The 27379-nt window shown below is 39.5% G+C and overlaps 2 protein-coding genes across 3 annotated transcripts; one reads left to right on the plus strand and one right to left on the minus strand.

Moving 5' to 3' along the window:
• Positions 1–27: 27 nt before the first annotated feature.
• asphd1 (aspartate beta-hydroxylase domain containing 1) lies at positions 28–5125 on the minus strand. Its single transcript, XM_042505590.1, has 6 exons — positions 5066–5125; positions 2631–3103; positions 2255–2461; positions 1479–1686; positions 1042–1155; positions 28–416 (listed from the first exon to the last, which is right to left on the minus strand). The coding sequence occupies exons 2-6, from the start codon at positions 3081–3083 to the stop codon at positions 307–309; spliced, it is 1092 nt and encodes a 363-aa protein (XP_042361524.1). The 5' UTR covers positions 3084–3103; positions 5066–5125; the 3' UTR covers positions 28–306.
• Positions 3412–26723, plus strand: sez6l2 (seizure related 6 homolog (mouse)-like 2). Of its 2 annotated transcripts, none has more exons than XM_042505589.1 (19): positions 3412–3451; positions 6121–6201; positions 6392–6520; positions 6635–6850; positions 13260–13396; positions 14611–14803; positions 15706–15891; positions 15983–16166; positions 17448–17611; positions 18305–18499; positions 20335–20473; positions 21829–22025; positions 22140–22334; positions 23268–23462; positions 23579–23770; positions 24001–24039; positions 24660–24777; positions 24924–25035; positions 25842–26723. In XM_042505589.1, the coding sequence occupies exons 2-19, from the start codon at positions 6144–6146 to the stop codon at positions 25869–25871; spliced, it is 2679 nt and encodes an 892-aa protein (XP_042361523.1). In that variant the 5' UTR covers positions 3412–3451; positions 6121–6143; the 3' UTR covers positions 25872–26723. The 2 variants fall into 2 exon arrangements, with proteins under 2 accessions (XP_042361523.1, XP_042361522.1); XM_042505588.1 differs by lacking the exon at positions 3412–3451 and adding an exon at positions 5208–5371.
• Positions 26724–27379: the final 656 nt, after the last annotated feature.

The following is a 27379-nucleotide window of genomic DNA, read 5'->3' on the forward strand; positions in this document are numbered from 1 at the left end:
GTTAACACCTGATCTGCTCTTCTTAGGTTTGATCCTCATTGTGCTTTCAAGTGATGTCAGTTTGAAGCCTGCACCCGAATTGTCTAGCATCTAGCTTTGAATAACACCATCCATAATTATGTGCTCTTGTGGCACTAGGCCATAACTCCGACACCACTTGAAAGCGTGGCTAATGGCTTGTGTAATTCTTAGGGCAGATTCACACAGTGATTCATCGACTGGAATGAGATGTATGAACCACAACAAGCAGGGCTAAGATAAGGCATCCCTGTATGTTGTATGTTGGTAGTACTGGCAGGTGCAAAGTCAGAGATCAGGGCTGAACATGAAGTCCAGTGCTTGTCTTTCTGCTGCAGCCACATTTGGATGCCAGAGGTCCACACTCAAAATGACTCGGGGTCCAGCATCTGGAGGCCCTATAGAAACAGATACAGATACAATTTTAGGTAAAAACATTGCAGCTATTTAGGTTCACAAGATCATGCATTGGACGCCACTTTTATTAATGTTTTATTAATACATTTATTAATTTTATTTTTATATAATTTTAATAATGTTTGTGTAATCCTTTGAAACCCGCATCTGCCATCACTTTTCTTAAATTTTTTTAACATGAGCAAAAACAAAGCAATCAGCAACTTGGTATGAAATATCTCAGAAAAAGATCATATAACTAGGGAAAGATGTCAAGAAAACTATATTTATAATCACTATATTTTTAAAATTCGGTTACAGAAAAAAATATATTATTTATTTCTTATTTTGTATTTTATTTGATCATTTTTCAGTTCTTTTCCTGTTTTTGTTCTTTTACTTTTCTTTTTTTGTAATAATTTCAGGTAATTTTCTTGTAGATTTTTACTAATTTCGTGCTCATTATGAGGTCATTTCTTGTTCAGTCATTGCATTTTTTTCCATGCTTTTGTGAGACATCAGGCAAATTTACACGAGTTTCAAGGGGTTAATAATGAGAATACAATTCGGAGCAAAAATGAGAGTAAAATGGATGTTAGAAGTACTGGTTTTTCATGATTTACTGACCCTTGTGGGAGACAGTGTGGAGAAAGGAGTCATCCACCAGGAGACAGTGTCCTTCCGACCAGCACTGAGGCTCCCCTCCCACCACCAGCTCACACAGGGGTGGAGTCTGCAGACCTAAAAGAGTGATGTCTGTTTTTAAACTTTGGAAACGAAATATGGTTTTCCTAAGCTAAGAAGGCCATGCACTCTAGCCCTGTCTGTTTAAAACTGAGAGGATTATAGCCAGATGGATCACAGAACAAAATAGGCTAAGGAGGAAATGAACCTAGACCCGGACCCAAAGTACAACATTATGCAATGTTTTACTATTTTTATCAGGTCATTTATCTTTGTCCTCTTTTTTTTTTTTTTTGGTGTCATCAGTGGAGTCAGTGAAAGGCTTTTCAAATTTGTCTAGGGTGCAAATAAACCATGGTGAGTACATTTCTTCTACTAACCAAGGTGACAACGTAGGCGTGTATTGGTGGGTCCATATGAACTCCCTAATGTAGCTCCGGGCCCCAACAGCCAAAATCCAGCAGATCCCAATGAGTTGCTGCTTATAAACGTACGCAGAGAGAGGAGAGTCCGGTAGGTGCGGGGACAGGAGCGACAGTTTCCTGCCACAGAGACACCTGCACTGTACAAAGGAAAAACCGCCTGGCCCTGAAAAAATAAATGACCCGCAATTAACATTTGACACCAAAGAAACACAAACAGCAGAGGATCAGTCAATATTCCTACTGATTAATTCATACTCCTATTTACATTAGGACCTATTAAAAAAAGTAAACAGTATTAACTAAAATTTTACTCTTATTTAGATTTTGTTTTTCATTTGGTACAATTAAGGATGACTGAACTACCTTTATTGTGAATGCAAACTAAGGGAACCACACAACCAAAATGTGACAATTTCCTATAACTGTCCTAGCAACAGGTTTTGTTATGGCATTGCTCGTGATTAGTCAGATGAGTGTATGAGTGGGAACTCGATTATGCAGGGATCACTGCTGCGCAGACTCTGGCTCCAAATGCTGTCACCAGTACAAGATGGTGGTGGCTGTATCACAGATATTATGGCTTCATTTTGTCCAGTGGGAGGAAGTGGAGGCACATTGTCTATCTTCATATTGTAAAGTCATTAGTTTCTGCTGATAATATGAAACCAGCTTACACCAGTACGTTGCCTAACAGGTAATGATTTTTGTTCATAGGTCCTTTTCTTGTGTACCTTTGGTCCCAGACAGGTCCAGCCCAGTTTTGAGTCGATGCCCCTCTGATATACACCCTTGAATTCAGCCAGGATTACAGAGTAGTTGGCTTCCAAGACCTCAATGTCGTGCCGATGAGCATCTCGTGGGAAAAAAGGAACACTTGGGACATCTGGCAAGAAGAAGAGATGAGGCTTCTGAATCGCAGAGTGATCGTTCAGTCTGACCTACAGTGAAAACAATAAGAAATCAATGATTCATTTTTGATGATGTTTCTTTCCTCCACTGTTTGCCCTTGAACAAAAGTAGTTCCAAAATTACTGAATACATCATGTACACATGATTTACTACCAATGGCAAGTGCCAGCTTGTGGGCTGCATGGAACAGATTCATACCTGCTCACGTAGGCCTTTATGAATGCGGCCCATGCCCACCCAACTGTAGCGCTTGGCATACTCTTGCAGTGCTGCGTAGAGCTTCTTAGCCTCTGCAGATGCCTGGGCTGGGAACAAGGCATGACTCAGCACTGGGGTGAGGTAGCCCTGTCCCTGCTCCTCATCCTCCTCTGTTTCCATGGAAATAAATGGAGTAATTTGATCACTTCTTGACAGCTTGGATCGTGCGCTACACTTTGTACCAGCACAGCTACCGCCACGGGACATCATGGACCGCCTTGAGCCTGACTTGAGCTTTCCAGCATGTGCATGGCCTGGGAGTGGCAGATCGGAGCCCATCCGATAACAGTGCCACAGAAAGAGGAGCAGTAGAGTCCACAGAAGGCCACTCAGTGAATGGACACCCAGCTCAACATATGGAGGCAAGGGCAGTGTGTTCATTGACCAGTGCATCCCTTAAATTTGTGAAAATACTGAAATAGAACCAGATCAAGAGAAAATGGTAATACATACATATGTGCAATATGGCAAAGTATTTTTTTTCTACATCTACGTACTTGTTTTTTCCCTACAATTCAAAGACATTATTTTTGCTTGTCCCAGTCCTACGGATCATCATATAAGGGGATAGGCGGCTCTGTTTGCCAACAAGCACAGCCTAAATGGAATGAAGGATTGTCCTGGATTCAAACATCCCATTCATTCATTTATTTTCTTAATCCCCCCCAGGGTCGCAGGGAGCTGAGGTCTATCCCAGCATGCATTTGGAAGAAATTTGTGAAACAGGTTGCTGGTCCATCACAGAGCCACTGACCCTTTGGGTAAGTTGCCTATGACACTGACTTCATGGTGTTATGTAAGTCCTGATCTTGGACCTCTCTTGGCAAACTAGCTGTGGATGTAGCGAAAGATTTCACTGCAGGCAATATTCTGAAGTCACACCAGGGCTTCTTTCTATCTCTCTTCTACACTTTTCCACCTTGGCTGCTAGTTTGGAGAATACCTATTTCTTCCCTTCCTGAAATTTAATTTAATTTTAAATTTAATTCAAATTACATTGAGGTCTACAAAGTAAACAGGCTACAGTTCAAGCACTTACCACTGGAAAGATGATCTTTTCATAAAACTAGGCTTTCTATGCGTAAGAAAGATACAAAATTCTTGAAATTGGTGCTACATGAAGAGAGTACACAGGAAAATGGTTGTTGCATTTGCTTTAGCCTAGGAGGTAGAACTTGTGCAACTTCAAACCGTTGAACACAAACAGCAAGTGTTTTTTTGAAGGCAATTTCTTTTTTTGTTTTCAACTATATTTATTATTATTATTATTATTATTATTATTATTATTATTATTATTATTATTATTATTATCATATGTATTGTTGTTGTATTGAACTACTTTTCAGATAAATTTCTTGTCTTTTTGGTTTTTTTTTTTACTTACCTCTCACTAGTTTTTTGTCATTTCTGCTTTTGTTGCACATTGTCTTTTTCCCATGATTTTGAAAGAAATCTAGACAATTTGCTAAGAATTTCAATGGGTTAACTTCCCAATATTTCCCCCTATCAGCTATAACTTTTGTCCAATTATGATTCTGGCATTATGAACAAAGTTATAGCAATGAACTTTTTCCTATTAGTAGAAAAACGTGTCTTACTTTCAGCTATTGATGCTGACATGAAAAACATTTCTCACTTACAGTATTGACTTTTGGGGTAGTCAGTGTCATTCAAGATGATGATGTTAAAAGAACAGATATGAACATTACATCAGTGGCAAACTTTGCTATTGCATATTTTAAATGTAAAACCGAGCTACTTAAAATTTGCAGAACACCCATGACATGGACACTTATTTGACCTTGCAGTGCCAAAGTGAACCAAATGTTGCATGCGAGCTGTAAATGAATCATATTTTTAGAGAGTCGGAGAGGCAGACTTGAAATTTCATTATTATGATTTGTTTTTATTGTTCCCCAAAAGAAAACGTGCGTGCATGCACGATTGTGTGCACGTGCATGCATGGATGCGCGCGTGCGGATGTGTTTAAGGTGGGAGGGCTCTTTCCTAATAGGCTTATTCCAACGGATTCGTTCTGTAGTTGCATCAAGTACATGCTATGCGATGATACTGTCCACTGGAAACACCTACAGGCTACAGCACGGTTAGCATCATGAGGTGTTCCGTAAATTGTGGACTTGGGTCTCTCTTGTTTTGCATTCAATTCAGCATCATTTTGTTATTGCTCTGCGCCAGCCCCCATAGCTCAGCTGGCTCATGTTTAATGTCCGCATTCCGTGTTAGCGCAAACATCCACCCATAGCACGGTACAAAATGTTCGCCATGCATAGTTTGGCACATGCAGGCCTTTAAAATGAGCAAACAAACACGAATTAACCACTGCGTGCCGCATCTCACATCTCATGTCTGATTACCTTGATAAAACCGTGCAGCGCTGTGTCGGACACACTTCAGCACCGTGCTGGTGGACAGCTCCTCCAGCGCTCACACACAAAATGTGGATCTCTTCCCGCGCGCAGCTGCAGTTACCGCGTGCCACCGCTAGGGCGCACCTGGAGCTTCAACACAAATGCCCTCACATCATAGCCGAATGCGTCAACCACACGGTAACCAGCTAGGGGCATCTCACCAGCACAAACCCCGCCGTGTTCTCGGGGCCTAAAGCAACAGGATACAGTCCAAGTAGAAGAACACAGGAGGACGCAGCCTGGAAGACAAAGGTAAGCGGCAGACCCCTTTCAATGTAGCTGAGATGGTTGTCGGTCTCACAGTGTAGATGACTGATGCCAAAAAATCGTCCTCCGCACAAAGAGGGCCGGGGGAGGTGCGAGTGATGCTGCCTCGTTTAGCCCCATCATTTTGTCACACACCAGGCTGGCATTTTCACCGAGGAAACGCCTCGAATCACAGCGGAGGTGCTTTTTTGACACATTACCATGAACAGGTTGATAAAAGATTAAGGCTGAGGAGCTACCTGCGGGCTCCTTGGGTGAATTTTGGAATAGCGCATTTTCGGGGCATGTTGTTGCAGATTTGGGTGAGAAAATGCAGGGGGGTAAGCCTGAATATTTCACCCACCGTGTGCAGTGTGTACCTGGCCTTTTTTTCCCCAAGACCTGCAAAATTACTTCTATGAGATTTTCATTTAGCCTGTATCGTATGAACTGAATGTATATTTCCCAGATTGTTGGAGCTGAGCTTTCACAATGATCTAATCCGAGTCATTGTGGCCTGTGTGATGTAAACATATGCTCTGTACCTGGATTGCGAGAGTGTTTGAAATGATGTGACTAATAATTTGCTATTCATTATACCCCCAGTCAGCATGGATTATTCCCATGCTTCCTGCAGCAATTAAAAGCTCCTAATAAGCAGTTACATTACAGTAGGAGATGCAGTAATTGTTCTATTTACAGCAGCCTATTACATAATAGTTTGCTAATCAATCTGCTCACTTTAACCTTCTCAGGTCATTCACTTTCATCCAAAGCCATGGGGTTCACACGCCTTGCTGTGATGCTTTCTGTCACCATGATCCACCTAGTTTCAGGTAACATTGTGTGTGTATGTTTTCTCTGAGCATGCATCAACCACAAACATGGACTGATGCAGACTTTTCTTTTCTCAATACTGAAAAAAATACAATTCTTATGTGTTTTTTTTTTTTTTTTTGCCTTGTGCTATTTTTTGTTGTTGTTTTTGCAAATAACAAAAGCACTAATTCGTCCTGCTTATTTCAGGTATGAGCGTTATGACTCCTGAGCCTGATACACCACCAACATCAACCCCAGACTCTTATCCTCTGGGTGACCTGATCCATGCTGCCCTGCAGAGCAAGGAATACTTAGGAGATGCCTCTGCAAGCACAGGTACATTAACACAAGCTTTTATAGCATTTTAGGTGTAGTGCAGCTTAAGCATCATATATAGGTGAATGATTGTTTGAAATGACACACAGTGACTTGAACCTTTGGACTCTTTAGGTACAACCACCAACCCGACGCAGGCTGTGCCTGGGCTTGGGCAGACCGAGTCAACGGCAACAGTCATATCACCAGGTCTGCTCACAACAGCTTTAAGCTCGTCTTCTGCTGCCAGCCAGACAGGATCAAGAAATATAATGTCCTCACTGCCCATAGAGGAGGAGACAACCACCACTCTGATCACCACGACAACCATAACCACAATGCATATGCCAGGTACCTGCATGCCATCATTCTGTTGTTTATTGGCGCGGGCTGATATGGTTCTGATAAAGCGATGTGAAAAAAAGCGTTTGAGCAAATAATTCAGAATCTCACCCGTGGCTTTAAAAGCTGCTCAGATTTCGGTGGCAGTGGCATGGGCCGCGACGACAAATTCCCACTGAATTACTTTGGTGCTCATCGCGACTTCAGTCATTTCTCTTCCTTGCATGTCTTTGAAGAAAGTGTAACATGGACATCCTGACAGACAAGGTAACACAAAACAGTCATAAAATATTAGCAATGACACATCAAAGGGCTACTCTACAATTTGAGTTAATGCTAAAGAAAAATATGTATGTTTTAATTTGTTTTAGAAACACAGTTACATAATAAGTCTTTAGTGACTTCATGCTGATTTTTAGCTAGCTATGGAGTCAACAAAGCCACCTGCTAATAATGCAAAAGGACATTTTATAATATATTAAGTATCCAGTATTGGTTTAAGATTTTTAGCATGCTAAACACTAACTAACACTGTAGGATTTTTGTTTAGTAAGAGTATGAGTTGAGAAAGTTTAAACTCCAGATTGTGCCAATGTTTCTGGTCTTATTTCTGCAGGAATAATGTGCATCTTGTTCTTTCAGGATTCACGCTTTAAATGTTTGGAGGGACACAAATAAATACGAGAATACACTAAAAGCTGGTGAAGACAGTGAAGTTGGGAAAAACACTTTTTCTCCCCTATGGCTTCTCCATAACCTAAAGCAAGAAAGCAGCTTGGCTTACCAGCTTAAAGTGCTGTGAGATGACCGCAGCCAGATGTGCAGTATCAGTAATATGTCTTTCACAGACATGTGCATCTTTGACTCAGTTGATGGTGAGGATAGCTGGCACTGAAAGTAGTTGCACATATGGTGTGCACAGAAAATACAGCACAGGGCAGTGGAGGTGTCTGAGTTAGGTAAACAGGATGATTATTCTTTGCCATTAAATCGTGAGGATTTATGTGGTCTAAGTGACCAACTGAACCATATGCAATGTGCACTTTTCCCCATAGCTCCTTCTGTGAAGTACACTGATGATTTTAGTAAATAGAAAAAGTAAAAATCTGTATTCCTAATTTATTACTTAAGTAAACTCTATATCAGTCACAAAAGATTTATGGAGATACTGTATTTGATGTTGAAAGTTTCAGTTTTTATTAAGCATTTGCTAAAGGCATTTAAACAAAGTTTTATGCTGGACTTTGGTATATTCCATATTCTAAATATTGACAGAGAGATTTTCATTTTTATTGCAAATACATATCAGTTCCAAATATCAGTTATCGGCTTCATTAAGTACTGATGATCGGTATTGGTACAGGCCCTGAAAAAGTATTGGTCAACCCTTAGTTCACATTGTCATGTGAAAAGTTCTGTATCAGGAAGAATCTGAACAATAAAATCTAAATATACTATTTGTCCTGTAGTAATTATTGTGACAAACAAATTAAATTTAATCAGTGAGCATGAAAACAACTTCTTGCCTGAATAAAGAGCAGCCAGGTGAGCCCATAAATACTAATATCAGCACAGTTATAGTCCTAATAACATAATAAGAGAAGCATTAATTTGACAAATCAGTCAGTCAGCAATGCCATCCTGACCAGAATACTAATAGGGAGCGTTGAAGAGCAGGATAGCATCACTGTCAGAAATAGACTTAAGTGACACAACATTACTGCATCTCCTTTGGCTGAGGTGCCTGTGCAGCTCTCACTGCAGGTGGATGAGAGCTGTTACTCATTCTGGTCATGAAATAAAAGACACCATTACAGCAGCGGCTACAAATGAGAGAAATGTGAGCACGTAGGAGGTGGGTCAGCTGATTTAGAGAGAAATGTCATGCAAGATGAATGATCAGTGAGGTGTGTGTTGGTGTATTTGTCACTCACTAACACTGTGGTTTGTATTGTTTTTATTGTGTTTTTACAGGGAGTTGTCATTTCAACCCCCTATTAAATACCCTCTCATAGTGAGGAAATGTATCAAACGTGTTTTGTGCCTTAAGGGAGTAGTTTGATATTTTGGGATATATACGTCTGATGAGAAGATTGTCATCATAAGTCTGTTCAGAAATATGAAGCTACAGCCTACCCAGCTAGCAATTTTTGGTTCTGAAAACATTGTGAGAAAGTACAATGCAACCACTGAATGTTTTAGTAACGCTTTCAGTGGCGAGTTTCCTTAATGCTACCAGATTACCAGTATTTTCATCCAAAAAAAGAAAATGGTCTGTAATCCTGGTCTGAGTCCATTTTCTGAATGTCGCTTTGAAAACGTTCTTCCTTCGTTCTCATGTAACATTGTTGAAACGTTTTATAAAAATAACATTCACTGCTCTGTCACCTCTCAACATCTCCAAAACATCCTCAGAGTGCTACAGTTAAAACGTTGTGTCTTAGTTAGCATTTAATCTTATAAGAACATTATTAATTATTACATTATTACTAATTAATGTGTTGTACCTTGTTTGTAAAATCTGTACAAAAACAAACTGGAAAACAACAAATTGTAGTTTTACATGGGGTTATGTGCTGGACTATTTCTTGATTAGTTGACCAGTTGCTGGGCAACCTGCGGAGACTCCAGGAGGTTCCAGCTACATATATTCAGCAAATAAATTAGAGTAGTAGGGTCAATCTTCACATCTAACTAGGCAAAAAAATGAAAAAGCCTATTTTCAATAAATGTCCAACTCTTCCATAACTTTTTCTGAAAAGAACTTCAACTCTAAAATGCACATTATGTGTTGTGGACAAAATTCATTATCAGCTGTGAAAGAAGTATGCAATACCACATCCTGAGAGGTGCTGCATCTGCGTAAGGGGACAGAATATTTATGTACTCCTGCATGCTCAGTTAACACTGTAAGCTGAATCACTTAATGGCACTTTTTTAAAATCTGCCATCTAAGTGAAAAGTGATGGGTTGCTTTCCTTCTCTCTTCCCTTTCATTTTTTTTGTATCTCCTCATTGTTAGCCAAATGGACTGTAAAACCCTTTCCTCTCCTTAAGCCATTTGTATTACAATGGCTGATCAATAATTTGATTCTACCGAAGCATAGCGGCAGTTTCAGTCATGCGGCCGATAATATAATTTAATGCAGGGCAATCCAGTACACCACAGCTTCACCCAAGCCGGTGCTTCATTTCAGCGACTACTCATTGGAAAGAGGTTCTTTCCATTTTTTACCCATTTTAATTGGTGTACTGTTACTGACAGCTGCCACTAAGTGATGATAAACCAGATTAATATTATTGGGCTCAGATAGCATTTACCTGTTCCACAAGTCAAAAGACAAGGCAGAAATGTGCTGCTTGAAGATGCTGCTGAGATGAAGTGTGTTTATACGTAGTCATGGTAACAATAAATATCCTGGAAATTAGCCGCACATGAATAATGTGGATATTTTGGACAAGTATGTATACTTTTCATTCAGCCAAATCAGCTGAGCTACTCAACAATCTTTCCATGAATAGAAGTACCCTGTGTTGTACACATACTCCTAAATAATTGCTTGTTTAGAGTTTTGCATTAAAATATTTCATATTAGTGTCTTGCCCCTATTATGCAGCCATACCAATATGCAGTGGTGCCGCCAGAAATGTTTAAAAGAGGTGGGCACATGGTGCCACTGAAAGTCTTACAAGCCATTTCAGATGTTTCAGGAGTTTTATTATGCTGTTGTAGTATAGAGGCTTGTTGAAATCCATGTTAAGAGTGTCGGAACTGCATTCTGATATGCTTTGGTTTCCTATTTCAAACTGTTAATAACTATCACATGTGCATTGACTACCTTGTATGTTTCTGTGTATACATGTGTTAGGCGAGTGACACTCGTTTTGCTTTGCCTGGAGGCCACTTTTGGCAAATGACAAGACACCAGGGATCTTTAATGAACAAATAGCAGCTCTGTGCAGTTTGCGATTTCCTTTTCCCATGATAGTGAAGGCATGGCCCGCACTGCTGCCTCTGATTGGCGTACTAGCCCTAACCAATATGCCTCAATTGAACCAACCCAAGCAACAAACGCAATGAACACTGGCCAATCAGAGGGTGACTAGGGTATGTCATGCCTTTGCTATCCAAGGAAATTTCAACAAATTTTAACATCTTCATTTTAAAATAATGACTAATAAATCTACCTTGTACCTTGAAATGCAAATTTGTGTGCATTTCAGCTGTCCCCAGGGGTGTTTCTGTAAGGGGTCTGGGGGACTGCACTTGCTTTTCCTGAACATGGTCTATCTTTGATGCTTTTTACACACATTGGACTTTATTTAGATTCAAGTACAAAAAGAATCAGCGTAAATTAAAATACTTTTATTGTGACTTAGAAAATGGTCGGCGGGCCACCTGGCACCCCATCATATGTCAGATTTTGTCCACAGGCCATAAGTTCCATATCATTGTGTTAGGCGATTCCTTGTTCTTCAAACAGGCTGGTTGTCTTTTTCTATATACAGACAAATAAACAGCTTTAATTTGAAGGAGTGGATTGATTGTAAGGAACAAAAGAGTTACTGGGAACAAGCCTTCTCAAGTTTAAAAACACCACACAGAGGCCTCCTGTTGTTTCTGATTATTTTCATGAGGGGAGCCAGTGATTGTATCAGGATGGCTGTCGTACCTCGCCAGTCTAAGGCGGTTGTGGTGCAGCCAGGTCACTTAATGCGTTTGGCATCAATCTGGCCTCAGCACTCAGATATATTTGCTTTTTCTCTCTACAAAGAAATGTGTCTGTGTCATTATAATAGGCCTCATTTGTCATGTAAAAACAAGTAAACCCAACAAAAACAAGTCTCGCCAGCAATGCACAAATAACCTGCAGCTGCTTGCTTAGAGTATCGGTACGTTTTTTTTTCCCATTCAAACACAAACTCAGACTGGAGCAATTCTGCAGTTATCATTTGCTGCAGTTTTATAAAAAAAATGCACATGTATGTATGTATGTACATGGTTACAGACAGTGTATGTTTACCACAAAAGTTTCAAGATTCTTGGCACTTGGATTTTTCTGGAGCTCATTGATGTTTCCCTTTATCTTTTGGGTACTTTGATGATTTGCACAGTAGGGGGTATGTCACTGGCTATCCAGCAGTGCACAGCTATTTTGGTGTCAAGGATGACTGTGATTTGCATCTCTCACCACTGACCTACTTTCTCAGTGAGGGTTGTGTTTTTTGTTTTGTCAATACTTGCATCAAAGGATGCACACCCAAGCAGATTGTTTTTTTTTTAAACTCTTATGTTCATATTGTCTGTTTTCATACATTCCTCAGTAAGCGAGTGAATTTTTATGCACACCAGAAAAAAACTGTTTCAATTCCAAGCAGCCAAGCAGACTCTGACCTGTATGGTTATAATTCTTGTCAGCATCAGTCAGACACAATTGCTTGCAAGATCAAGGTCTGCCTTTCAGTTTACTAAATCACTACATCTGACAGCAGCAAGAGAGCCATTTCCCATCTGCACCCTCTAATTTGAGTAATCATTTAATTCCAGCACAAGTACACATGCCTCAATTAATACAGAACCTTGAATAAATGGTGAGTATCCAGCACCAGGTATTGCACTCCCTATGTGTCTCCTTACACATAATCATTTTTCTCATTACTAGGAATTCTTCATCACTTCTCAGTTTATGCAGTGTACATGTTCAGGAGTGTAGGAGGCATCTTCGAGAATCAGTGGACACACAGTTCACACAGTTCAATAAGAGACATTGTAACTTTTCTCTCATCTAAACATCACTGAACTCAAACAGCAGCAATCACTCCCACAAAACCTCATCCAAAAAACATAAGGTTACTGGGATGCAACAACAGAATGCCTCATCTGCTTCTTTCTGTGTAATTGTATTGCCTGCAGAAATGTTTTTTAAGTGGCAAGAGATGTACTGCACTGTTTGTGCAGCAAAAAACATTGTCAGATGTAACGTAATTTAATTTTAATCATTGTAAACAACAAAAGAGATCATTATTTTTTATTTTATAGCTTTTGGAGAAGTTGGTATGTTCTCTTACAAAACTGGCAGTATGCCATGGTGGGAGATGGCGCAGCTTTTAATGAGTTGAAAAGAGTTGATCGGATTTCCTCAGTGTGCACTGTGCTACATGCGTGTTGACTTGCCTTTGCACAGTGCAGCATTCACTGGCTGTGAAAATAGTCTTTTATGATCTCTTTTTTCTCAGAACTGCCAAGAAGACTGTGAACAGAGTTCTTTAACTGAATAAACAATTTAAAGTCACGTTGTTGCTGCAAAAAACCTGCATGTACATTCCCTGAAGATTTTCTGTATTTAAAAAGCAATAGATGTATTTCTGGACTCACATTTTTAATTTTTCTTTTCCCGCACTTTCTCTCTTTTCACAGTACAGTGCAATGCCACTTTGTCAGCAATGGAGGATGTTGTCGAGTCACCAGATCCTACATCATCATCCTCACCTTATTCCCCTCTGGAATGCACCTACAGCATTACTGTGTATGCAGGATACGGTGTGGAAATTCAGGTAATGTGCCCCATTTCTGATGAATCTGTAAACCTCATTCTTTTGGATATTACATTTTTTCAAATTACTTTTTCTACTGTTAGATAGTTTATTGTAATGCTTTCTTTTAACTGAATATGTAGGCTTCAGAATTATTTTTTTGTCAGAGGGAATATTTGCATAGAAAAATGGTGCCACACGTCCTATTTCATGTGATCTTAGATACACATTAAATTAGGTGCAAATTTAGAAACGTACTCTGTGTGTCAATTTCAGTCTAATAAATAATGTGGCACAGTTGGTGGTGTATGTTGAGAAGGTAAATGATCTATAATTGGCTGCAAAGAAAAAAAATGTAGCAGTCACATGGGAGAGCACTACAATTCAAATAGTAACAGTTGCAGCAGCAGTCGATCCGCCTCACTGTAATTACTTTTAATTAAAGAGACCCAAGTGGAATGATAGTTAATTGTAGCCAAAACATACGCAATTTAGTACAACTTAATGCCTCTTATTATTAAATTTAATTAAATCAAGACCATTTTACACAGTGTACAATCTCTTTATGTTTTCCATTTGTTTATCTTAAATATGCAATATCATAGGTATAGTAGTAGAGATTTTCCATTGGCACTTTTGACCAGGTCGAGTCAAACCACAATGTGCCGATTTGCATTTTCATTATCAGTTTTAAACACCAGCACCAGGACCAAAAGCGCACCCAACCACCTTTAGGCAGGTAGCAGTGATGTCTTGCAGACAGCAGCCAACCCCGGAAACAAACGTGTGTTGTGAGACTCAACTCAAGCAGGAGATTTAAAAATATCTATGTTTCATATCTCAGCACTTTTCTAACTTCTAAATGAATCTCTGTGATCGTGAGTTTAGTTTTTTGTCCTGTTTGTGCTTCAGATATCTGCTTTATTTTACTGTTCCATGTTCGTTTTCAGCCGTACAGAAGTCATGTTAAGTTACTGCTGATGAAAACCCATCATTTCCTTATTTTGCTCTTTTCCATTAACAACAAGTCTATCAGTACCACACGGAGGAAGAGTAAAAGTAAAAACAGCAACAGTGAGAAGCCACATCGTGTGTATGGAAAAACTATGTCGTATCATGAGTTGGATCAGGATCAGTGTCAGTGACTTGTTGCTGAACAGTCTAGCGAGTTTATTTATATAAGACAGCTGTCAGAGCAGATTGTGTGTCATTACTTCCTCTTTGTTTCCCTCTAGGTTAGGAAGGTTAACCTTTCTAAGAAGGAGTCTCTGACGATCATGGGCTATGGAGGTTTGGGACCAGAGCTCTTAGCCAACGAGACCCTGATGAGAGAGGGTCAGGTGATCCGCAGTACAACCAATCAGGTGTACATACACTATCGCAGTCTCCGACAGACCAACCATGGAGTGTTCAGCCTCCACTATCAAGGTAAATTTAACTCTTTGGGTTTCAGAAAATAACTAGAAATGGCAGGTCTTTACATTAGTTTTTAGACCTACATATTTCAAAGCATGGCAGATGTGAAGCCAACAGTCAGGAAACAAACCACCCCTGTACTGTACTTTACATGTTTCTCTCAAGTTTTGAGTGTTTTTCGATGAGAATTTCTAAGCTGGGCATTCTTCGGTGAGTTCTCGGAGCCCTCCTTTGTTTAACCGAGCAACACTGAGCCCTACACTGTAGGTTGTTCAATTAGGAAAAAAAGAAACCATTAATAGTATTTCTTATGAAACAGGAAAGCAACAGAGAGAGGTTTTGGTGATAAGAATCATAAAACGAGTACCCATAATGATATTGGTGAAGAGACAGACGGTGGGAGATGGCACCTGCTCAGCCGAGTCATCTGGAACAATCTGTTGTGATCGTAGTGAAATTGTGGGAGGTGGATGGAGAGACAGACTGACAGCATCACAGACATCTAAAGATTTCAAGGTCACATCCAACTGATTATTTCATAGAATTTGGAGGAAAAGCTGAACTGTCAGAAACATATTAAAACTGTGAATGAGAGCTTTGACAGCATGCTTAAGTGTAGCTGACAAAGGTGTTAAAAAATAATGATCAGGGAGCTCAGAGTATATAACACAGAGTAAAATATATTGAAAATGTAAGAGAAAAGATTCTTTTTGAACTTGAACTTTTTATCTTCCACTTCATAAGAATATAAAAAAAAACAGTTCAGAGTGAGCTGAGGTGCTGGAGCTATAAAACAAACAGAAAAAAGCATCTGCACACGCAAACTACGCAAAAATCTTGTTTTTTTTCATTAATTTAAGTCCCACTTCAGAAATTTAGTTTCATTTTTCTTCTTGTCACATCGACATCCACAGCCTTTCTGCTGTCCTGCCCGTTCCCTCTGTCTCCTGAGGGCGGCGGAGTCACAGTGACGGACATCCATCCCGGAGGTCAGGCACACTTCCACTGTGATCCAGGTTTCCAGGTTCGCGGCCATGAGGTGGCCACTTGTGTCAACACAACACAACCGCACTGGAGCACTCCAGAGCCGCAATGCGTCGGTCAGTAAACTCATGCCTTCTTGTCTTGGTGACAGTGTGATTGTTACGGTGGCGGATTTGGGGAAATAAGATGTGTGTTATTTTTCCTCAGCTGTGTCTTGTGGAGGGTGGATTCGTAATGCAACAGTGGGACGTATACTGTCTCCACCTCCTCCATCTGTCAGCAACCACAGTAATGGAAATAACCTGAGCTGCCACTGGTTAATAGAAGCCAAAGAGGGACACAGACTGCACCTCCACTTTGAGAGGATTGCACTGGATGAAGATGATGATAAGTAAGTTGTCTTTATGGTTGTTTGTATTACATATTTTTTTGTTCTAGTATTTTTCTGCACAGTCTTAATATATTTGTTCTTACCCTCATTTAAATGTTGAAATCTGTTTTTATTTGTTGATAATTTAAAGCAAATTAATCCAGTTCAAAAGTTCACATCCACAGGCATACCAGATTTATGAGAGACAGCATGACAGTATGCCCAAAAAGACTTACAGACTCACATGTCAAAAGACGTGTCTGTGAACCAGTGGATAAATATTTTGGGCGTCACAACCCCCGGGAAATGACTTGTTTCACATTTCCGACAACATTTGTCTGCAAAAGCTGCACCATTGAACAATATTATCCCAACTTAAGAAATCGCATTGCTAAACTGCAGGTTTGTTTGCCGGCCTCTGTAAGTGTGTTTGATTTAGGGGCATCACAGTGCGGAAGATCCACGTAACTTCCAGGCCTTCAGGAAGGCTGTACATCTTTGCTTCCAATTTTTTCCTTTTTTTTTTTTTTTTGGCTACTCACAGTATTTCAGCAGCAAGGAAAAGTCCTCTGTGGCCCAAAAAGCAATTATGACTCTTTATATTATCAATATTGAATCCATTGAGGTTGAATATTTGTAAAACTTTCAGCAGACCAGTAAGGGAAACATTCACTGGGCAGCTGGACGTGTAAGTAAACCAGAAAGCTAGAAAAATAATCTTCGGTATGTGCCAGGCGAGCAACTCCATTGGAATGAACAAGTGCCATCTTGCATGTGCTATCTACTTATTTTAATACGTCTATGGTAATTTCATAGCAAGCACAAATCAAGCTTTTTTTGTTTCTTGCACCTTTGAGCAACTTTCATAGGAATAAACTGGGCCTTCTGGCTAATAGATAACAAATAAGTCAAATTGTTAGTGTGTTTTGCCTAAACTGACTGATGCTCTGCACCACTTAGCATTTTCACTATCATTTAAGGATAGGGAAACATTATAGGTACATTATCATAAATAATGCAAAAAGAAAAATGTTCATCTCATGTCTAAAAATGGAAAATAAACTTGTTTGTGTTGATTTTAAATGAAATGAAAAGTTTCGCTGAGGCTAAAGAAAACAAGAAATTTGACTTTGCTGTTAGCGTGCATCAGTGTCCTATATGTTACGCCAGACTTTGTTGACTTTGATAACCTTCAATCTACTATCCATGCACATTCACGCAAAACATATTCATACACTGATCAGAAAATGTTCCTTTCTTCTCCAGCTTACATGAGAGATCTCTGTGGTTTGTTCCTCTCAGGTTAATTGTGCGCAGTGGAAACAGCTCCCTGTCTCCACCGCTTTTTGACTCAGACCTGGATGATGTCCCAGAGCGTGGGCTGCTGAGTGAGAGCTCCACACTGTACCTGGAGCTCACAGCTGATTCTTCCTCCATCCCTCTGCTGCTGGCACTGCGATACGAGGGTGAGCAAAGAGACTTATATGAGGTCTTTTCCACATTCAGCAAAACACAAAGGCAGTGTGTCAGTGCACATCCTTCAGAACTCATTATTGTGTAATATTTAACACCTGGGTCAGTATTCTGCCTGAAAGCAAGTTTTTGTTATTGTGACCAGAATCCAACGATTAAGAGAATACAAAAGGTGATGTGTCACTTCCTACAAGTCATTTTAATCTAAGAAAAACTATCTGAAGGTTTACCTTTCTAATATTGATAAGTCATAAATAATTTATTTAGCTCATTAATATGTCATTTATTATATCTAAAGTGGGAATGGAGTTCAATGGTCCATCTAAAAGACAGAATGCTCTCTGCTTATTAATGTTTTGTCGTGTTTAAGAGAGCCATAATGAGCCACATAAGTGCTTACAGTCTGCCCACGCTTCACTGGGATTTATTTTTGGCTTTGGAGATCCTCACTGCTTGGGTTTTTAGCGCCTTACACCTGGGTTTTTTGTATTCAAGAGGGCTTGAAATTCTAGGTCATCAAGTGAAAAGCGACACTGCTCCCTCTTCAATTAAAAATGGTATGGCTGATTAATTTCGTCAAGCTGGAGAACAGCGACTAGACTGCAGAAAGAAAAAAACTAGGGGAATAGGAAATGCTTTTTCTGATCGGCACATTTTTCTTCTTTTTGTCTTTTTTTTTTGTTAAGCTTTCGATGATGAACACTGCTGGGAGCCCTACATGCCCCATGGCAATTTCAGCAGCAGTGACATCACATATCAGCTGGGCACCACTGTTGCATTCACCTGCTCTCCAGGCTTTGTCATGGAGCAAGGCTCGGGGACGATTGAGTGTGTCGACCCCAGCAATCCCCACTGGAACGACAGCGAGCCCGTGTGCAGAGGTAAGACTCAGGACTGAGGTTTGGTTGCTTTAACGAATAAGTGAATCCAGTGGCATGAGGAAGTTAGTGCATGCTGTTATGACATTCCTAAGTGCACAGTAGTCACTAGTTATGAAGCACACATGATTTACACCAGCTAAAATACTGTGCCAAAATATTCATCTTTCCACAGTATTCTTTCACATGAATTAGCATGGAGACTTTATGGTGGACTTTAGGGCATATGTAGCACCATTTTTAATTTAATGTGTGTTCTTCTTTGAGCACAGGCATTGTTGTTGGGTGTAAATGCACATGTTCTATAAATTTAGGGGTTGTGTCCAAAGTGCCCAAATCTACACCTATGATGTCAGCCCTTATGTCACAGGTTTATGAAAGTGAATCATTTTTTATTTCTCTAATTACAATTACAAACAGAATAATCTCATGTTCTGTTATGGGCTTCATTTTTCTTCATTTTACTAAACCTACTAATCTCCAAAAATAAGAGTTACTAATTTTCAAAACACATGGAGTTTTGTAAGTTTTTGCACAAAGTGAGAAAGTCGTTGGATTCATTAATATTCAGACTGTATTGTGTTGAGATGGGTGCCTCAAGCATCAAGATGTTGTAGCTTGAGGACTTCAGCCACGCCGACTGTGTCATCTGCTGATCTGCTGGCATGCTGTTAAAAGTGAGAGCAACAGAGAGACTGAGGCAGATTTAAAACTGGCAGAGACATTGCACCGGGTCAGGGACTGGCTGAAAACACAGGTGCTGTAGTTTCAACCAAGCGAAAGATATTCTGAAAGCCATATGCTGTGTGGTATTTCAGCGTGTAGCTTCATACACAGACAGTGGAGTACGGGGATGTGGATGGTGGGATACTGCGGACTTAGTTGCTCTGCATTGCAAAGAGTTTTTATGGTTCTTTTCTGCCTCCATGTATGGCGGAGGGCTATCTTTATTGGAATTAAAGCTGCTTAAAAATGAGGGCTCAGCAGGTAGTTGGGAGCATTTGTATCTGTTATTTGCTCATATTTGCCCGTTATGCTCTCACTAAAATATATCTGACAAATGTTGTGGTTAAAATTAATAGTTAAAATTATCCCAAGCAAATGTGTGTGCAATGCAACACTCACTGCACTGTTTTACTCCATCCATCTCTCACTGTGAACAATCCTGGATTTACTCTTCATCTGATGGCCATTTGTGATGTGTGTGTATGTGTGTGTGTGCAGTTGCATGCCTCCGTTTTAATAGGGGGTGCTTCATATGAGAGCAAGCCCTGGCGTTGTGCTTGAAGTCAGCAGCATCCTCCAAACACAATCAGACTGAGTATGTCCTCACAGGAAAAAGGATTTGCATGGAAACAGAAGTGCTGCTTTTGGCTCCTATCACTGCAATTTGCACCCTTGAGTTGTCATCTCCCTTCTGACACACTTTCCTAGCTGTTTGTATTGTATCTCTGCAAACGCAGGTTGCTGTGGTTGATGTAAAGCAATGAGGTAATAGTGTCAAAATCGGCATCCGTTCATATTCTGTAATGTTTTTAATTACACCATGAAAACAGCACAGATGTGTAACTAATGAACATCTTAGGTAAGCTTATGTTGTCCTGTCCTATTCAGCGCATCTTTCTTCTCTCTCTGTGCCGTCTGAAATCTTTAGCATTTCTCCTTGATCGTTTTACGGTCTTTATTTTCTCCCCGTCCATTTATAATTCATTTTTCTCCAGTTGCTTTTCTGTATCCAGCCCCTGCTGTTATTTCATCAGCCCTTTCATCATTCTCTCTGTCTCCCGGTCGACGTCCTCACCTCACTTTCTCTCCTGATCTCTATTCCGCTCTGCAAGCTCTGTGCGGAGGGGAGCTGACCGAGCCGTCGGGTACCATCCTGTCTCCTGATTGGCCCCAGAGCTACTCCAAGGGGCTAGACTGTGTATGGCAGATCCACGGCAACGAGGAGAAACGCATTGAACTGGATGTCCAGATGTGAGTATTGCTGTGAAAAAGTAACCAGCCATGTTTTTATGTGTGAGTTTTTGGCATCAGATAATTAAATGATTGCATGCTGTCTTATTTTTGTCACAAAAAATCAAAAACCCAGTACCTAAATATAATAATATTGTCCCTTTACAGATGTTGCCTCTAATTTTCAAATTTGCTGAGTTCAGATTTTCACTGAGCCCAAGAGGTGCAATAGTAAGCAGGTGGTTATTACGTACATGTGCTGTCATAATGACCTAGATACCAACTTTGTATTTCATGATCTGAATCAAACCACTGGAAAGCTAAATCTAGTTTGGAAATTTGTTGATTTTTATTTATAGGATTATGCAACGTTTTATATTTTTTGTTATACCACCCATGATCAGAAAAATATCTTAACGGATTTTGCATCCAAAAAACTGCATATCATTGTCTTAAATATTTGATGGCTATGATCTGAGTGCAAAATGTAAAGATTTGCTGGTTGGTGGGCTACAGTACATGATGAAAAAATATGATATGCAAATAACGGTGTTGAATATCACAATAATATTATTACTTTAACTAGAAAAAACAAATATTTAGGTATACTCAGTTCTGGACTCAGAATTGCACAGTAAGCCAACTTTGCTTGTACCACTTTGTCTCTCCTTTATCCAAAACATTGTTAGACAGCTGACGTCTTATTTTTTTAAGTAGCAGTCCCTTTTTGGCATTTCCATTTTCCTCTGCCCTCCTTCAGTCATGCAGAGTAGCGCAGCAAAACATGTCCAACAAACCTTAAATGCAAATTCTCACCAATTAGAAGATCCTAAATGCTACCACACGGCATGTATCATACAAAATAGTGCCTATAGACAATGTAAGTTAATACGTTGTTGCTATGTAACAAGAAGTTGAAATCACACTGACATTAAAGAACAAAACAAAACACAGAAACACTGTTCAGTATATCTGCACTCCATGTAATGTACTCTCCTTTCAGTAAAAGGATCAGCACTCAATAAACTGCCAAATGAATTGTAAGTCTTTAACCAGCAAAAAGCGACTGAACCAGCAGCCTGCTGTCAAATTCAGCTCGCGTCACTCGGTTTTATTCTCCTTTAATAGCATGTTTATGATGATTATGTATTTACGGATTATGCATGGATTATACGGAGCATTCTGTGTACACACATGTTAATGTCACCTTAAAGAGAAAGAAAGACAACATGCTGCAGCTTTATGTAATCTTCTGCTTTTCCTCTCTGTACTGACTAATAAAACGCGTCGGGTGGGTGGACTGCTCGTCTTCGAAAGAAAGGATCTATCTGTAATAAAACCTCATTCATCTTTTTTATTCCCATCTCTCCTTTAAGATTAAATATCCGCCACACTGACGTGCTGACCGTGTTTGATGGACGTGATCTCATGTCCCACGTGATCCGACAATACCTGGGGTCCAAGGAGCGTTTTCAGGTTGTGTCTGGGGGGTCAGAAGTCACCATTCAGTTTCAGAGCGATCCGGATGATTCCAGTTTCATCCTGAGTCAGGGATTCCTCATTCATTATCGTGGTAAGCACACTCCTGAGTCGTAAATGTCTTCAACAAACATGTTTTTACATTGAAAATCAGATCATGAAAAACGTATTTTAATTTCTGTTATTGCTCTCTGGCCGTTTCGCGCAGAGGTCGAGCCCAACGACACCTGCCCTACCCTCCCTCAGATTGACTTTGGCTGGATCAGCTCGTCTCACTCGTCCCCTGTGAGGGGCAGTGTGCTGACCTATCAGTGCCAACCGGGATATGACATCCGCGGCTCTGACATCATCACCTGCCAGTGGGACCTGTCCTGGAGCAGCAGTCCACCCACATGTGTCAAAGGTGAGACACATGGCGGGACATACAGATTTTAACTGAAAACTGCATTAAGAACTTTTTATTTTAATACTGAAGTTAAGGAATGTGATTGTTGTCTGTAAAGTTAAGATTTGATTGATGGATGTAAAAGTTTGATGTAGTTTTTTTGGTTTTATACTTAGACAAAATTCCCAGTAGTGGATGAAGTACCTGACAGCCATACTTGAGTAAAAGTACAGATATCTTACAAGAAAATGAATCTGGTAGATGTTAAAGTCACCTATCAGAGTATTACTTGAGTAAAAGTCTTACAGGATCTGATATTTATTGTACTTTAGTATCAAAAGTAGTTTAATTATTTTAAATGTATTTAAGTATTGGAAGTAAAAGTACACGTAGATGCTGTACTTAAAAAGCAAGCGGTCAGAATTTTGAGAATTTTGAAGTTTATTTTTTTGTAGCATACACTACCTTAAAAAAGGAGGCACACATTGCCCTTGAATAAAAAAAAGGCCTTAAATAAATTAAAGTATTTAAAGAACAAAATACGGTTTTTACTTTCCTCCCATTCCTTCATTTTGTCCATCTGTCCTCTCCTCTGTCCCTCCCCTCCTTTCATATTTTGTAGTAGGTAACTAAAATGCTTAGTGGAAATGCAGTAAAAGTACACACTATATTTAGGAAATGTAGTGGAGTAAAAGTGAAGGTTGACAGGAACCTAAAAACTTTAATAAAGTACATATTCCCCCAAAAAACACTTAAGTACTGTTACAAAGTATTATTACTTCATTACATTACACCAATGCAAAACAGATCCAGCTTTTTTTCACTTTTGTCCAAAACATTCAGTGCAGTCATCACTCGTGCTGCTATTGTTCCTCCGTTCTTTGTTAAACCATTTTTGAAGCAGAATCCAGTTAAACGCTGTCATATGTGTCCCACTGTGTCCCCCCACAGTCCAGCAGTGTCCTGACCCAGGAGAGGTGGTGAACGGAGCGCGCTCTGTGCGCCCCGAGGCAGGTTTTGCAGTCGGAACGGTCGTCCGTTTCTCCTGTAATCAGGGTTATCAGCTGGAGGGTCCCAGCCAAATCTCCTGCCACGGACGAGACACCGGCACCCCCAAATGGAGCGACCGCAGCCCAAAGTGTGTCTGTAAGTCCCCGTCCTGCTGTCTGCTGTTTTATGTCTGTCCGATGCTTGTTGCTGCGAGTTGAGAAATTAACAGCAGTTACATGACTGTCCTTTGTGTGCTTTTGTGTTCTCAACAGTAAAATATGACCCGTGCCCAAACCCCGGCGTCCCTGACAATGGTTACCAGACCTTGTACAAGCACAGCTACCAGGCGGGAGAAACTCTGCGTTTCTTCTGTTATGAAGGATACGAACTTATCGGCGAGGTCATTATCAGCTGTGTTCCCGGCCATCCCTCTCAGTGGAACAGCCCGCCGCCTTTCTGCAAAGGTAAAGGTCATCATTGTCTCTGGACTGTCTTCGACAGCGGCTCCAAACATTCAGCTAGAATAAACCAGGTTACGTTTTTTGTTTGTTGATTGTTGTATGCCATCATTTTAGTAACAGAATGTATAGATCTGAATGAAAATATGGTAATGAGGTCCAGAAGGTGCATTTAAGATGTTTTCAGGTGTAATTTATAATCGTGTTTTGATTTTCTGTCTCTTCATTTAACACAGTGGCATACGAGGAGCTTTTGGATGATCATAAATTAGAAGGTGATTTATTTACTCTTTTCCTATTTGTGATGCGTATGAAGTCAAAAAAGGTCCTTTGAGACATGATTTATGGAGCCACTATATGTGGAATTTGAATTCTTAACTTTGGCAATATCTGGTGGTGATAGTTTGAACAACACTGTGATCGATGCTGCCGATTTTTTGTATTTTCATACCCTGGAACACATGATCGATGCAACAGCTTTTACAATTAACATTTAAATGTGCTTTACCAAATATGTGGTGCAATTACTGCAGGAAAATATATTTTTTTAAAAACCCCACTTCACATAAGGCAACAGGGCTGTAATCAAAACCAATCAAGTAAAGTGTAATCAAGTCTAAGTCATGTCAGAAACTAGGACCAGTCAGAATCGAGACCAAATCCAAAGGCAGTCGAGACCACGTCCAGAGCAAAAAGTTAAAAGAAAATTACCTAAAAATAAGCACACAAAAAAACAAGGAGCAAGAAACATAGAAGGGTTTTCTTTTTTTTAATTTAGCTGCCAGTCTAATGTGCTTGGCATTATTTTAGATTAATAACAAAATCCGCAAAGGAACATGAAGGTTGATTAAAAAAAAAAAGGTTTCTTTTTATGCTGACTCTGTGACTGTTTCAGTGTCCCAGTCCTTCGAGCCGTCCCATCAGATCCTGAGTGAGAACATCGCTTTGGCGATAATTCTGCCAATCATCCTGGTCATCCTGCTGATTGGAGGAATTTACATGTACTATACAAAGTAAGTACACCGAATACCAAAAAAATGACTTTTAATCCACAATCAGTGTGTCATGCTTTTAGTTTTCTTCACCTCAGTCCATATTATTGTACGCACTGTTAGCTTTATTCCTGCGTTCACGTGTCGCTTTATTTTCTCTCCCACAGCATCTGCAGACTAGAATGGAAGCCGCTCTTCTGGAAGTCTCTCTCTCACACACACTCCTACAGTCCCATTACAGTCGAGTCCGATTTCAACAACCCTCTTTATGAGGCAGGGGTAAGAAAGACGCTGGTACTTTTTTCCTTGTAATATATATTTGTTTTACTTGATAACTAGACTATTTTATATGTATGTTTAAAGGAAAAGCGTGTAAGATTTGGGGGATTTAGTCGCATATGACGGTGAGGATTGAAGATCGTAACCAGCTGAAACTGGTTAGGATCCCTCCAGTGTTCATTATTCAGGAGGTTTTTATTGGGAGCTGAATTATCCACTGTGGTGTCTTTTTCCAAAACAAACCAGTAAAAACACAGTTTCACATTACAAACCAGTGTCTCCTCAGTGTTGTTTGGCCTGTCAGAGTTGGGCTGCAAGCACCCGCTATTATGCGCTCAACTTTTTTCTCTGATAACTTAAGATCCAGATGTTCAGGAGGTTTTTAGCGGGAGCCAAATGCCAAATCCATAAAGGTCTCTCCCTCTCCTAAACAAATGGACCCATTGATTTCAATCAGTGAAAAACACTAAATAATTTAATAAATAAAAATAATAAAACACAATTTTTTTTTCCATCGTCAAAAGACGTGAATAGCGCTATCTAGAACCAGTGTTTGGTTTGTCCTATCTGGGCTACTGTAGAAACATGGTGGTGCAACGTGGCAATCTCCGTAGATGAGGACCTGCTCCCCGTGTAGATATAAACAGCTCATTCAACGGTAACACGAACACAATGGTTCTTTTTTTCGGGTGATTATACACCAAAGAAAACATAGTTATTACAGTATATGCCATATCCCCTTAAATCCTACACACTGGACCTTTAAATGATTTACTATGCTGATTTATTTCTTACTTTGCCCACAGGATACGCGGGAGTATGAAGTATCCATTTAAAGGAGGAAACGTCTTGGTGAGAACTGAAAAACCACAGAAAGATTCAATTCTTTTGGAAGATAAATTCCTTAGTATTATAAGGCCTCACTCCCCTCTTATCGTTCATTTCTGATCATCTTTCTGTTTGTGCCATCACTGTATCTCTGGTTTATTAATTTGTGGAAGTGCTTTATTTTTGATTTGTTGCACTGATGGTGGTTTGCCAAACGTGGGTCCTACTTCACGGTCCAACTTTCTGTATCATTAGGACTGGTGCCTTATGAAGGGTTAAGAAATTATAACTAATAAATAAAAAATAACAATGTGAGAGGCATACAAACAAGAGAGGTCAAAAGGATGAAGGGAAATTGATTTATTTGTTAAGCTAAATTATTATGAGGCCAAAACATCAGAGAACTTGGCAATACTTTATTCGTAACTATCAAAAGTGACAGTCGGGTGAGAGTCACAGTACACACTGAATGTTTTTTTTTTTTTTTTTCATTTTTAGAGTTGCTCATGTTACATTTTACAAAGTGTTACAGTAAAAGGGAAGAATATTTACTTTCTATCAGAAGAAAAAGTCTGAGATCAACACAGTCATTTTCTCTCTTCCTCACTTTGTCTTTCTCTGTGTAACACACACACACACACACACACACACACCACACACACAAATTGAATGTAAATATCTGACTTAATATTGATTGAGGTTGATATATATAGTAAATTATATATATATAAGCCTCATATATACACTTATACATGGTTGCGGGAGGTTATATATTTTCATTATATATGTAATGAAAATTCAGTGCCAAAATATAATGTTAAATAATTTAATGTCCCTAAGTGTTTCATCTGTTGTTGCAATACTGTTTACAAAGGCAGTGTTAATTTTATTCTTCGCTGTTTCTGGAGTGCATGTCACCCAGTGTCACATGACATATAAGGAAAAAGGTGAGGACATGAATGTCATTATGCTTAGAGCATGCACTGATTGTAAATTATATTGCTTCTGCTCAATCTTGCCATTATCATTATAGTTATTGACAGTTATCATTGTTATCAGATTTGATGTTGTATGCACTATGTTGATGAAAAATTACAAACTTGGCTGCTTGCTGTGATGCATTACGTATTTATTTACAACTGATTGTTTGAACAGTGAATGTAGTCTCATTCGCTGTGCCAAAATGAAGGATCTTGGAGACTGTTGCTTTGTAGACTTAATTCTTCTCCTATCATCAGTAGCATTTCTTTGCTTCATATATGAATACACTCTTTTGAAGGCAGTAAATTATTTGCTGAACTGGAAATAAAGTCTCTGTTGAATGGTGTAAAACTTGAAATTTATTAGCTCTCTTTCTCTATCATTTTACTGCTCTTACTCTATTTATCCTTTTATCGTTCTGATGCCCTGTGCTGATTCATCTTTTTATTTTTCAATTTATTTACTTGTTCATTTATCTCTTTTTTTATTTGTTTTTATCTTCTTATATTTGAAATAATAATAATAATAACAGTTT

The sequence above is a fragment of the Plectropomus leopardus genome, chromosome 17 (assembly GCF_008729295.1).
Source record: "Plectropomus leopardus isolate mb chromosome 17, YSFRI_Pleo_2.0, whole genome shotgun sequence".
Taxonomy (NCBI): domain Eukaryota; kingdom Metazoa; phylum Chordata; class Actinopteri; order Perciformes; family Serranidae; genus Plectropomus; species Plectropomus leopardus.